Source organism: Spermophilus citellus, assembly GCF_964194105.1.
Source record: "Spermophilus citellus genome assembly, chromosome: 4".
In the NCBI taxonomy this organism is placed as follows: Eukaryota; Metazoa; Chordata; class Mammalia; order Rodentia; family Sciuridae; genus Spermophilus; species Spermophilus citellus.
This window is the reverse complement of record NC_138185.1, coordinates 114,962,292-114,976,227: the sequence shown is the minus strand read 5'-3', so window position 1 is coordinate 114,976,227 and position 13,936 is coordinate 114,962,292. Positions and strand designations below refer to the sequence as shown.

Below are 13,936 nucleotides of genomic sequence, written 5' to 3'. Positions count from 1 at the left end.
CATGCAGGGGAAACTAGGAAATGCTGCCCGCCTTCCCGACCCATCTCATGGGAATCAAAGGGAGATCAGTAGAAGAGGGACCAAGGGGTGGGAGGGACCAAGGGGAGTGGGGAAGTACAGGGGAGCGATAGTGGCCAAATTATACCGTTATATTATGTACATGTATAATTATGTAACAAATCCATCCTTGTGCATAAATACATATAACGCACCAATAAAAAATAGTGGGTCTCAGCAGTCATCATAAATAGGAGAGTCCATCCTCCAGGACCTGAGCAAAGAGAACTAACAACTCAAGACACAAGTACCTGATAGAGATGATAAAGGAAATATGTTTAAAATAATAAAAGCTGTAGAACTCATAATGAAAGAATGAACGGGATAGAAAAAGAACATGCATATCTGAAAAGGGACCTCCCAAACTCCTAGGAATTAAGCCTGTTGTCACTGAAATGAAGACCTCCACGGACAGGTTAATCTGCTGTGGGACCTGAACAACGGATCTGGGGAGCTTGCTCAAGACGCTGCACAGAGAGATAAGAGATGAAAAATGGGAATTTAGGGAAGAGCATGGGATGGGAGGGCCTGGCGACTGGAGCTCCAACCTGAGAGGCTCAAGAGAATGGAGGAGATTTTTGAAGAGATACAGTTGAGAATTTTCCCGAATTGCTGGAGGACATGAATCTTGAGCTTTGCAGAAAATGTGTACCTCTGAGAAGCAAATGGTGTAAATAAAAATAACTCCTCACCCCGACACACATCCCCAAGAACCTGCAGAGCTACGCCACAGTGAAGTCCAGAACACAAAGGAACCACGTCCTCACTCTGCTGCAAGAAAAGCTCAGCACAGACCACCACCAGGTGAGAGCAAGAGCAAACGCACGACCTTTCCAGACAAATAAAGCCCAAGAGAGGTGAGCACCATGGGCCCTCTACGAAGGAACGGCTGGAGATCCTTCAAGAAGGAAGCTGAGCCCAGAGTGCAATGCAAAAAGAGAGAGGGTAAGCAAAGTAGTGAACACACGAGTCAAATTTAAATTTAAGCAGTACTTGGGTGTTCAAAATAACAGCAGTAGTAAAACAGGCACCTAAGTCTCGCACTGGTGCAAGGAGTTCACTGGATTTAACTCCTATGAGCCCCCCATTCTCTCTGCACCCCCCACCTCCCAGGTTCTCCGGAGCTGGCACAGCCCACCCCTCTGGGGCCAGACTAACTGAGCATGTAGAACCTCCCCAGGGCCACAGCCCGAATAGGCCATTAGTCACATAAGTACCTGGAGTTTCTGGTTAATTCTGGGCTCTGGCATTTCAAGTGACCACTGGAAGGGCCAGAAAACAACATCTGAAAGTCTAGAGCACTAAGTCCCTTTGGGGAAAATGTGACCAAGAGCACACAGGAGACAGACAGGAGACAGAGGGATTCAGCAGATGGACCCCTTCCTTGCCGTCTCTGCTGCCCATCAGGAGGAGCCCTGAGCACCTGGAGATGCATCTATGGGCAACCCGTTGGGCCTCTTTGAAATTTACTCAGAAGCCGTGGGCAGCACAGAAACTTCCCTTTAGCACAACATATCGGGGTTCTCAGAGCCAGGTTCCTGGTCCAACATCGCTGGGGAACTTGTTAGAAATGCAGATTCTCAGCCTGCTAGGTAACAAGTTCTCCAGGTTGACTCTGATTGGGCATGATCAAGTCTGTGAACTTCCTGGGAAGAGCACACACAGCCCAATTAAGTTATTTAGGTACATCTGAATGAACTTTAAGTGTTGGAGCATTCAGGTGGGACTTGTGATAAGCTTTAATACTGCTCGCTAAATGTTTCTGGTTCCCTGCTTTCAAGACTAGCTGCAGGCCTCTTCTCCCTCCACCAGCACCTTACTGCATTCCAGAGAGCGGCTGCTCCATCAGCTGAGGCCCTGGGCTGAAGTTGGCAAGAAACTGACCTCAGCTCGCCCACAACAGGCACAAGATATGAACAAGAAAAAAAAAATGCTCTTTTAAGCCACTGGGATTTGGGTATTGTTTGTTACTGCAGCATAACCCAGCCTATCCAGTCTGTTACTAGGCTGATATTTTCAAAGAGCACATCTTCCCAAAGTGCCTTGAACCCCATCGCCTAAGTGACAGTCTGTTTTGCCAAGACATAAAAGCTATGCAAAGACAAAGATACTCACAGCACTGTCTCAAATGAAAGAAGAAAGACACTTATGCCCAGTGGTCTTATGCCCAGTGGTGACCAAGGTGGGGCCAGGAGCCAGCCATTTCTGCAGATAATGGGAGGGGAAAGGTGTGTACTGGGGAGGAGGCAAGGGGCAGGTCTGATGTGATCTCCACATCCCTGATGAGGACAGCTGTTCTGAGGAGGAGGAAATGCTACTAAGGAGACCAACACAGTGCCACTCTGGATCTGTGTTGAGCTCTGTGTTTTCCAGGACACTCTCACTATTTCTTCTCTTCCTCCTTCCATGCACAGGATGGTTCCTATCCCAGGTGGTCCAGAGAGGCCAAGGGACTTGCACAAGATTGCACAGCAAGTGACTGACAGAGTCACCCAAGGCTTTCCCTCCCAGGCCACTGTCCTTCTACTGCCTGTTAGAAACATGTTTCCAGGAAGATGATTTGGAGAGAGGGTGACACTCCCCCTGCCCCTGCCCAGAACTCAGGAGTTGTTCTCGTGCAGGGTTCTCCTTGGGACTTTTAGTATCAGACGTGTTCTTAAGAAGCTGGAGGTTCTCTGGCCCCTGGGAGGAGGAAGGAGAAATGCAGGGGCAGGGGGCCCAGGTTTTCAAGTTTTTCACCTGGTACCCAGGCCCTGAGCAGTCTTGACCATCTCACTATCACTTCTCCCTCTCTCACGCTCCCTTGCCTGGGCCGGTCTCTCTGGTGGACAAGTGTTGACATCTGAGCGAGCTGGCGGCTCCCAGCCCTTTCCTCCCATCCCAAGAAGCAGGCGGGTGCTGATGACAGCTGACGTCCACGTGCTACGGGCTGCATTGTAACCCTCCAATGCCCACCTGCCGAAGGCTTCACCTTCAGACCACGACCTTCCTTGGAGACTGGGTCTTACAGAGGTAGTTAGGTCAAAATGAGGTCATCAAGGAGGCTCCTAATCCAACACGACCATGTTATTATAAAAAGAAGACATTTGGAGACACACGCACACACACATGCCATATGGAGATTGGGGTTACCCTGTCGCAAAGCAAGAGGCTGCCAGAAGCCAGGAGAGAGGCCTGGGACAGATCTTCCCTTGGCGGCCAGCCCTGCCCACTGACTGACCTCCCGAACTGTGAGCCCATGAACTACTGTCTTAGCCGCCAGCCTGTGGCTCTTGGTAAAGCTGCCTGCGAATTTAACGCTCCCGCCTGCGCCTAACCCAGCCAGCCTGCCTGTCCCCTTCCAGCCCACGCCCCGCCTCAGCTGGTACTGAAGAGGTTCCCTCTCCTCCCCACCCCAAGACGTCAAGTCAGCCCATCCCTCATGATCCAGCCCAACGTCCTATGAAGTGAGCGCAGGTCACATCACTCTCTTCTGCCTGAGCCCGGCTGTCTGTCTGTCTGTCTGTCTCACACCCAGGCTCTGGCTGTTGGGGATAGCTTTGCAGAGAGTTCATCCCACCTTGCCCTGAGGACGCAGACTGCTCAGGGCAGGAGCCACATCTCATCCTCCTCGCACATCTGCTGTCCGGGCCTCGCTGCAGCAACCCTGCCGTCCTCTCCTGGGAACAGCCCCAGTCCTGAAAGTGGCTTTCCAAGCTCAGCTTCCTGGTGGACCAGCCGTGGCCACTCGCGGCTGGAGCTTACGTAAGGAGTAGGTCAGGAGGCTAAGAAGTCCCTTCCCAGTCAGCAAGATGGGGCCCTGCAATCAGGACACTTGGCACGCCAGCCCAGCCTGCATTTTCCAAGCGTTTTCCCAGCATCCACTCGTGGGAATTGGGCAGGACATGTGCTCGTCCATCCTGGAGCCCTGTGCTGACACCCAGGCTCCTTTATAACTTCCTGAGGCCATCGCCGTGCCCTGGCCTTGGGCAGGCCCCACACGTCCACCCTGATCGGGCTTTATGAGCTCATGAACTGCCTGACCTGCTCCACTCTGCGTGGGCAGAGCTGCTGCAGAGCTCCGTGCTGACCTCACTTCTGCCCCCACGTCCCCAGAGTCCCTCATCCCAGGTGAGGCACAGCCAGGGACTAGTCCTCGCTCAGTTCTCTGCCTGCTCCTGAGAAACAACCTTTGGGACTTGCTTTGAGTGAATTTCTTTGCATTTTTCCTACAAAAACCATCACTATTGAACCCACTTGCAGAAGCATTTTTCATTCATTCCTGCAATGCTATTAGAATCGAGCTTCTCCAGCATCAGGGGTGATGTGACAACAGGAGGGGGAACTGTCATTTCATTCCCGAGAAAAACACGCTCACCCTGCCTGAATCCCCTCTGCCCAGCCCCCTCTGCCCACCTGGATGGCAAGGAGGAGGCTCTCCACCTGAGAGGCAGAGGCTTTGGGATGGGGTCGCCTCTCAGGCACTAATTACAAGCCTCCCAACTGCTCAGACAATCAAGGGCACACTTCTATGCCACTGGACAGTCCCCAGGTCCCATCCACTGGGCAGTGAGTGGGAAAAGTCCCTTAGACTCTGGCAGGACCCACAGTTGTTCTCCCAGGGAGGTGAAGTGACTGGCCCAAGCCCACGTGGCTGGCACGCAGGGACCAGAGTCCCACTGCCGGGTGCTTCCCACTGTACCACACTGCCCCACCCAGAGGGCCTGCAGCTGCCAGCAGGTCAGCTCTTCTCTTCCTGGGGGACACAAAGGCTTCTGTTCTCTGAGCCGACACAGGGTAAGAGGTGACGCGTGTCTTCCATGTACTGTCTTTACCCAGTGTCCTCCAGTTCTTTCTGGAAACCCTCCTGGCTCTGCTCCCTCTGGTCTGCCTTATCCCTACCATCCTCTTCTTGGGGACTGTGGTTTTGCCATCAGACGCGGCAGCTTCCTCCCTCCCTCTCCTGCCTCCAACAAAGCCTGCTTGGGCGCCCGCAACAGCCTAGGCCCAGTACCAGGCACTCAGCGCTGCCTCCCCTCTGTCCCCTAGAGGTCCCGCTCTAGAAGGTGCCACCTCTCCCCTGTCCCCATCGGGGCCTGAACTGCCCGGCTCCCATCCACCCCAGGAGGAGGTGGATCTGAAGGCCGAACCCTTGCTAACTAACGTGTTTGCACTAAACCCACCACCCTGTCAGCACACGCGGCAGACAGAGACTTCTGGTGCTCTGGGGTCAGCTGGGGCCCGCTGCCCAGGGACCCTGGTCAACAGCCCTGTCTCTCTCCCCTTCCCCTCCCACCCCGCCCACCGGCACTGAGGCCAGAGGAGCAGCAGCCCCTACGTACGTATGCAGAAGTCTCCGTTCTCGTAGTAGCCAGGGCAGCACTGGGACCTCCGCCTGTACATGGTCCGGAGGCCGCGCCGATACGCCGTCTTATAACTGATCCTAAGGCACGAGGGAGAAAGCCACGTGAGGGCGTTGAAAATCAATGGCTCCCGTTTAGGGTGATGTTTGTGTTAAGCTATACGGAGGATGCCATTCAATAATTACTCTAAAATGCACAGCGGCTTTGAATATGAAGGAACACAATAAAGAAAAATTGATGGCGGGGTCTGTGCCGCTGTGGGGCTGAGCACACAGTGGGCAGGGCCACTGGCTAACCCCTGGCTTCCAGATCTTTTCTACGCAGAAGGACCAAGGTGGACACAGTCTGGCTTGACACGGTGGGGGGCAGCCGTGGGCTTCACCTTGGTTCCTTGACATTTCCAGATTCCAGGCTGAACAGGAGTCAGGCCCTGGGAGTTGCTGGGCCCACCCCGCACTACTCCTGGGCCTGGGGTCTGGGCTGCTTACTCAGAGAACTGAAGCAAAAGGACTCACTGAGTCCTACTCTGTCCCTCATAAATCTCCCTCACTCCCCAAATAACAGCTCCTGGAGAGCCTCACATGCTCTCCCTGGGAATCTCTAAACCTCACACTGCAGAGGAAGGAGCTGGGCCCACAGGGCAGGAGACACTCCGGCCTGGGACCCAGGGACCTGGGTGCTAGTCCCTGGGTACAAGTGTTAACACTTGGTCCTGTCCCAATAGCTCCTGAGGCAGCTACCATTATGATGCCCTATTTATGTGCTCTCTTTTATTACTTGTTTAGAGTTTTTATTTTACATTTGCCTATAACTCCCACCCTTTGTTTTATGGATGAGAAAAACTGAGATTCAGAGAGGTTAATGACTTGCTTGTGGTCACACAGCTAAAAAGCGTCAGATTTGGGATTCAAACCCAGGTCACCCTAATTTTAAAGCCACAAGGGCCCACTGGCTGCTCTATGCCAGTCCTCTCAGGGTGGCTCTCGGGCCCTGCAGTGGGTCATGGTGAAGGAGTAAGGCAAGGGAAATAGGGACATATAAGGACAGAACCCTGAGGAGGGAATTAAAAGCCCCTTTGTTACAAGTAAAATTACAGTGGAGGAGATTTGATGGGGCCATCAGACACCAGAGAGGGGAAGTAACTTGCTCAAGGCCGTGGAGTTCACATAGGACCAGCCCTAGGTCCCCGGGCCTTAGAGTCAGGGCTCTTTTTGTCCCCCTCAGCACTCGCGGGCCCTGCCCTATGGACCCCTCCACAGCAGCAGAGCAGCAGGGGCGGAGGTGCCCACAGCCTGCCTCCTGCAGAGGGTGGGCCAGGTGGGGAATGGAGTCCCCCAGCACAGGCCCAGACAACCTCCCAGTCTTAAAGCCCTCGCTTCATGACAAATGACAGTGCAGGCCTCAGGGAAATCTGTGATATTTGGGAATGTTGTGAGCTAAGGTCATTCTACTTCGTCAAAAGCCCATAATGGAAGGTAAGTCAGCCTCCCAGGGAAGCAGCTGCCTCTGCACAGGAGGCAGTATCGGGCGCTGTGTGAGCCTTGCAGATAAAGAATGAATGACTCCATCCCGGCACCAGAAAGAAAATGACTCAGAGGAGTGTGACTGAGAGGTCATCATTTGGTCCATTGTCCCCACCAAGTTGGAGTACCCTGAGCCCTCCCAAAGGGGAGGTGGGCTTGGCATCGTTAACATGAATGCCTGTGAGGAGAGAGATGCCACCCCTTGTCTCTGGCTCCCCCTCCTGGTTTGCTCCCCATGTGGGAAGCAGGACAGGGCAGGGCCATGGGCAGGCTGCTTTCAGGAGAAGGACCCTGAATGACAACAAGCTACTACACACCTAAGCAGATGGATGGTGCCACTTTCAGCATGCACACTCCGGGTCATTGGGAGAGTTGCAAGTCGACTCAATAATTTAACAAAATAATTCATGTTCTGGGAATATAACCTGTTTTAATAAGCAGCCACTCACTCACCCATGCTTAGGGGTGATGGACGGCAGTTGTGGCCTCCAAGTATCCAAAAGAGCCACACTCTGAGCAAACCTGGCTCTGGCATAGGGATGCCAGGGAGCAGGGGAGGAGCAGGACTCCCATCTCTGCCTTTGACCAGGGCCACAAGCAACCAACTCTGGAAAACCTGAGGGAGGTTAGAGGGAATTGCTGAGGGCCATTGCCAAGTAGGAATGACGCATCAAAATTTCCTTGCTAGCGTACCCCATGTTAAATGGATTTCGCTGTTGACATTGCATGTAAGGTGACCTTGCTCAAGGACCAAGGCGGATCCGGGTTTAGAGCTGATCAGGTTTGAGGAAGTATCCCGCTCCTTGAGTTTAAGGCGTTCCCGGTTTAAGACAAGTTTAGGGCATTCCCGGTTTAAGACAATAGGGGTTTTAGGGAAGTTAGAGGTTGAAGATCATTGCTACTGGGATTAGGGCGTTCCTGCTGCCTGAGCTCCCGTTGAGTTCTCGTGAGATTCAGAAAGTATATTGGAAAAGAAAGCCTCGTGGAGTAGGTGAATTGGGCGGCGGCAGAACTGGGATTTCCCCAGAACGTGTGTGTAGAGGCCGGTGTGAGTTCGGGAATAAAGAATTGCTGTTTGAATCTACAAAGCTGTGAGTGGCTCGTGATCTTGTGCCCAGCCAAGACTGCGGCAGGGAATAGTTGGCCCCATCTCCATCTCAGGTTCAAAGGCTAGAGGAGGAGGATGCGGTCATAGCTGAGTAGCTCCTTTTTGCAACTAACAACTCTGAAATCTGGAGGAAAATATAAAAAGCAACTCCTTGGAGACATTAGAGAGAGAATAAAAGTAGAGGGGAGTGGACACTTTTTTTTTTTTTAATGTGCTGATGTGGGGATTGAACCTAGGGCCTCATGAGTGCTAGGCGAGAAGGGAATGGCTCCAGGCAGAAACAATAGCTCAATAATACTCCCAGGGATTAAAAATCAAACAGAAAACACGTAGCTTACTGATTTGAAAATCCATGGGACAAGTCCAGGGTAGATCCAGCAGTTATCAAGTGAAAAAGGATATCTCAGAAAGGAAAGAGCTGTAAAAATGGAGCCCAAAATTCCTTATAAAATCTCTGCCATACTTCATGGCCCTGAGTGATGTGTGTGGAGGGAAGATTCCAAGAATCCAGAGAAGGCTAAAAATACAAAACTTTCAGAGTTTGTCATTTGATTTTAGCCAAGTTAACTGACTGCTGAAACAAACAAACCCAGCACCTCAATGCTCTCCAGAGGAACATAACCAAAGCCAATCTCTGTAACATGTCATAGGTAATGTCCAGAACACAACCCCAAATTACTAGACATTCAAATAAACTGGAAAATTACCTAAACAAGAGAAAAAGGCCAAAATGAAGACTGACCCTGAGATGATCCTAATGCTGGAATCAGCAGACAGGGATTTTAAAGTAGATATATAACTATGCTTGTTGTCTCAAAGTAATTTATTAGCAAAATATCAAAGAAAACTGGGACTTTGACTTCTCAGCCCAGAGCAAGTCTCCCAACCCACACTGCTGTCCACCATGAATCCTGCATAAACCCCAGTGGGGAGAGCACTTGACAAGGGTGAGGAGAAAAGAAATCTGGAATCAACACAAATGTTTAGAGCTAGGAAAGGGCCCTCCACGTTGTCTTTCCCTCAGTCCCTTATTTACCCTTCATCTGCTGCTTTCTCATTTCCCAAAACATAATGTTGCCTCACATGTGACTAATACCTCACACTCTTCTCCATTTTTTATCTTTCTCATTTCAAAGCATTTTCACATTCCTGACCTCACCAGCTCCCAAGGGTTAGTATGTTTGATGGGAAATCTCTGCCAAAGGTGACTTGCCCAGGGTCATCCCTCAAAACATGTCCTCTCCTCCTTCCACTCCTTTCTCCCACAGTGACATGGAAGCATGGCATGATCTGCAGGAGGGCTGCCGAGAGGGCGCAAGATGACCATGAACAGCTGATCACACTGAGCGCTGCTACGAGTGGCCTGGTCAAGGTGCCAAGACGTTGCTGATTCTAGCTGCACCTTCTTCTCTAGGCCAGATGCCCTGGCATGGGGCTCCATCTTCTCTGAGGGGGGCTGGGCTAGGTCAGATTTTCCTCCCCAAGCAGACCTGAGACAAGGACTCACGGAGGAGCAGACTATTGGGGGGGGGGTAGGAAGCACGAACAGGGCAGTGGAAAAGTGAGAACGCATTGCAGAGCATGCTCTAGGCAGGTTCCTTGGAGATATTAGAGAGAGAATAAAAGCAGAGGGGAGTGGACACTTTTTTTTAAGAGAGAGTGAGAGAGGAGAGAGAGAGAGAGAGAGAGAGAGAGAATTTTTAATATTTATTTTTTAGTTCTCGGCGGACACAACATCTTTGTTTGTATGTGGTGCTGAGGATCGAACCCGGGCCGCACACATGCCAGGCGAGCGCGCTACCGCTTGAGCCACATCCCCAGCCCCACTTTTTTTTTTTTTTAATGTGCTGATGTAGGGATTGAACCTATGGCCTCATGAATGCTAGGCGAGAAGGGAATGGCCCCAGGCAGAAACAATAGCTCAATAATACTCCCAGTGACTAAAATTCAAACAGAAAACACGCAGTCTTACTATGGACGACTAGGGTTCCAACCTCAGGGGACCATGGGATGTGGCATAGATGTGCTTCATGGCTGTGCCCTCCACCATCAGGGTGGGGAAGCTGGGGTGTTCATCTACCAGCTCCCCATCTGTCCCTGGCTGAAGATGCCCCCAAGGCCATTAATTCTCTAGCTAATGGCTGCCCTGTCCTGTCCAGGCTCCTCTGGCCAGAAAGCAGCGGCCAGCCGTGCATCTCAAGCATTCAGTGTGCAGAGAGTGGCAAGGGGGCTCCGGAGGTGAGTGGCGACATCTGCTCCAGGGTTTTTTACTAACTTGCACCAAGGCAAGCCATGAGGACCCGCACCCTTCCCGCCCCATCATCTGAGTGAGGTACTCACCGGTGCCGGGTGCACTTGAACCAGTTGAGGATATCTGTGCATCGCGTATAATAGATCTGATCAAAGGGGTGTGCATACGACTCCTGGACAGTCACGGCGTAGCTGGGAACCAGACAGGGCATAGAAGCCATGGTCAGAATTGGACAGGATGACTGACCTGAAGTCAGGATGCTGCCTCCCTCCCCAGGCTCACCCACCACAGCCCTGAGGCCACTCCCCAATCTCCCCCATACCTTGGATGCCCCCAGTATGCAAATCTCCCTGACACTAGGCTGGCCCCAGGACACATCACATCCCTTACTGACCTCTGGCCCAGCTAATTTTCTAAAATTCTAGCTCATTTTTTTCATTTGTCTGAGAATGAGCAAAGGAAGGTTTAGGTTTATATTGTATGGTTCTGGAAGGGAGAGTTGACAAATTTTTAAGAAATATTTTATGTAAGCCGGGCACAGTGATGCATGCCTGTAGTCCTAGTATCTTGGAGGCTAAGGCAGGAGAATCCTTGAGCCCAGGAGTCCAAGGCCAACTTGGGCAACATAGTTAAGACCCACTTCTAAGATAAAATTTTATATGTATATAAATAAATATGCAGATACATATGTTAAATGTTTTTTCAGATTTTTGTCATTTTCAAAAAACATGTATGGAAGCTGATCTTGGTAGTAACCCTTTGAAGTAAGTTGCCCCATTTTATCGCTTCTCGGCCTTTTGGCTAAGATCAAGTGTAAGTTGCCCCATTTTATAGATGAAGAAACTGAGGCTCAGAAAGGCAGCTTGCCCAGGTCACTCAGCTGGTATCAACTGCTAATATTTATTAAGTGCCCTGTGTTAAATGTTTTAATCCCTTTTAATTCTCAGACAACCTTATGAAATAAATGGAATTATTGTTCTCACTGTAATAGACAATGAAAATGAGCCTCAGCTAGCATAAGTGACTTCCCCAGATTCCCCCAGAGACTCTCTAGCCTATTCTACCTCTGGTGCATTTGGGGACACATCAAGGACATGCCCTCAAACCTCCTGATAGGAGAGGTATTCTGTCCATCTACCTTTTAGCTGTAAACCTGGACCTGTGGGTAGAAGCCATAGGGAAACAGATCTCAGCTTAACCAAAGTAAGCCTTCCTCCTGTCCTGCCGGTGGGGTGGTGTGAAATGGCACCTCCTATGCAGGCTGTAGCACACCCAGCTGAGGGTTCAGGAATTCATTTGAAGTAGGTTGGTCTTATTCAGTGTTTCCCCCAGAAGGCGCCTGACCTGGGCCAGATGGCCAGGTCCAGGCTCTAAAAGCCTGTTTGCTTTGCCTGAGGACACTGTGTTGGATCGTTTACATGGGTGCTGGGCTTGTGTGGGTACACAGTAGATTCTCAAATGCCTCAAAGGTCAAAGATCTGGAATCCAGCAGGAGGCAATGCTTAGGGACCTGGGTGGTGGGAAATTCTACTGGATGCGCTAAGGACGTAAGAAGGGCTCTTGATACGTCCCCGCCAGCCAGCACGCCGGAGAGGCGCCAGAGGCACAAATCTATTCAGACACAAGCCTCTGCTCATCTTCAGGCTTAGGGAAACTGAGGCAGCTCAACACCCATTTAGGCCTCCCCAAGGCCTCTCCCACTCTGAAAATCCATGGCACTGTGTCACATCTCCCAAGTGCCTCACTGAGAGGCGGGAGAATGCCCAGAGCAAAGTGCCAGGCTCTGGAGCCCAAACTCATGGGGCCACGTGTGAAGTTTGTCGCTTGTTAGCAGCACATCCTTGCACATGTGTCTCAACTCCTGTATTATCAGAGACTTCATGGGATTATTGTAAGGACTAAAGGAGAGCAATAATGATATCTATCTATCCCTCAGCATGATGGGAAGATAAAACAAGATAATACGTATAAAATGCTTGCCAGGAACACAGTAAGTGTTCAACAGATGTTGGCCATCATCATGATGACAGGCAACGACTTACTTCCTGTGTCATCACAGAAGGAGACTTCCTCCTTGACCAGAGCAGAGGACAGAGGAAGTAAGACCTGCACTCCGAGCGACTCCCCACCTTTGTTAAGCACTTGGGGGTTCCAGCACTGAAAGGAACAGTGGCTGCTCAAAAGAAAGGCACTAGCCCAACAGAGAGAGAGATGGGGTGTCAGGCAGAGATGGACCCAGCTCTGCAGGGTGCCCTGGGCTGACTGAGTCTGGCAATGAGACCTTGTACAGACTCCAAGTCTCTGACCTGAAGTGTGTGTCCCGGCTTCATGGCTGGGTGGTTTAACACTCCTCATTTGCCAACATGCTAATGAGGGGCCAGATCAATCTTGTAGAGCCAGGCTTTACTAGCCAGGGGAGGTCTCCACACTGGGTTTAATGGTGGAGGGGCATAATTAATGAGGAGCCCGCCAGAAGCACTAATCCAGCTGGGAAATTCTCCCTAAGCGGTCTCTGAGGACCGGGTGTATTTCTGGAATGACGCAGGCTAGATCTGTGCATGTATAACTGGCAGTGGAGCTCCGTTGGAAAAGTCGAGAAGGAGGCACCCTGGAGTCAGCAGGCAAGGCCTCCCCCCTGCAGCAGGAGGAGCCCAGAGGTCCCCAGCCTTAGCTACACTCCTGTCTGCTTGCTCAGGCTGCAGCTTCAGCTGATGGTCTTACTCACCCAGCCCAATATTTTCACATTCCAAATGCATTCATGGTGCCAAGGTTTAGGAAATGAAGAATTTGGTTTATGTTTGAACAGATCCACTGGTAGAAATGGGACTGTGAGAAGAGGAAGTCAGTGTGAGCCCTGCCATTAGGAAAGGCTCCTGGAAAAGAGGACCCCTGGCCACACACAGAAGTGGGCAGATGGAAAGGGGGTGTCCTAGGTCCTGGCTGTCATACAGGAAGCACTGGTCCTCTACTGGGCCACATGATGGAAGTGCTTAGCTGAGGCTGGAGGCCAAAAGACTAATGGGAGGCTCTACCTGCTACCTTCCTGACCCACTGGGAAATAAAGGCTTAAATTCACCCAAACCAGAAGGGGCAAGGGGCCTGAGTAGACCTTGGAAACTCATGGAAAGCTTATGAAAAATGTGATATTGGCTCAGAATCCCTAGGGCTAGGCCCCCAGACTGTTTTCACACCCCTCCCCCACAGTGAGTCTAGTGTGCGTAGGTCTGTGATACCAGTTCCTGTAGCCAGAGTTGTCAGGAAAAGACAAAAACGGAGCTTTACGGTCCTCAGAGCACTTTAATGACACTGGTGGCCTTGATCCTCCAATGAGGCTGTGGGGGCAAGAATAATTTCTCTCCCCACTGTCAGAGCTGCATGTAGGCTCAGAGTGGTTCAGAGACTTTCCCAACATCATAGAGCTAAGGGTAGAAAAATCCAGATTGGAATGTACTGCGGTCTTCCCACCACCCCTCTTCTATGCTTCCTGGGTTGCCAGACCACTGCCTTTTGCTCCAGTCTCCCCTCTGTCAGGCTGCCACTAGAACATCCTGTCACAGCAGATCACTCTAGTGAGACACTGTACCCCTGCCTCCCACCCAGTCCCTCCTGGCCCACAGGTGTCCAGGACACAGAGCTGGCCATTCACCATCACAGG

General features: G+C 51.3%; 1 protein-coding gene across 13 annotated transcripts in view; it reads right to left on the bottom strand.

The window, feature by feature from the left end:
- The window catches only part of MEGF11 (multiple EGF like domains 11), a gene marked incomplete at both ends in the record, with an annotated part of 203,825 nt that extends 193,379 nt beyond the window's left edge, over positions 1-10,446 (bottom strand). For 11 of the 13 annotated variants that reach the window (XM_081289818.1, XM_081289819.1, XM_081289820.1 and 8 more), the window contains one exon: positions 5,379-5,454. In XM_081289818.1, coding sequence (XP_081145944.1) covers positions 5,379-5,439 — 61 coding nt within the window. Of the gene's footprint in view, positions 1-5,378; positions 5,455-10,370 lie in introns of those variants that run through there. The other 2 variants (XM_081289812.1, XM_081289817.1) reach the window with 2 other exon arrangements.
- Between the last annotated feature and the right edge of the window lie 3,490 nt (positions 10,447-13,936).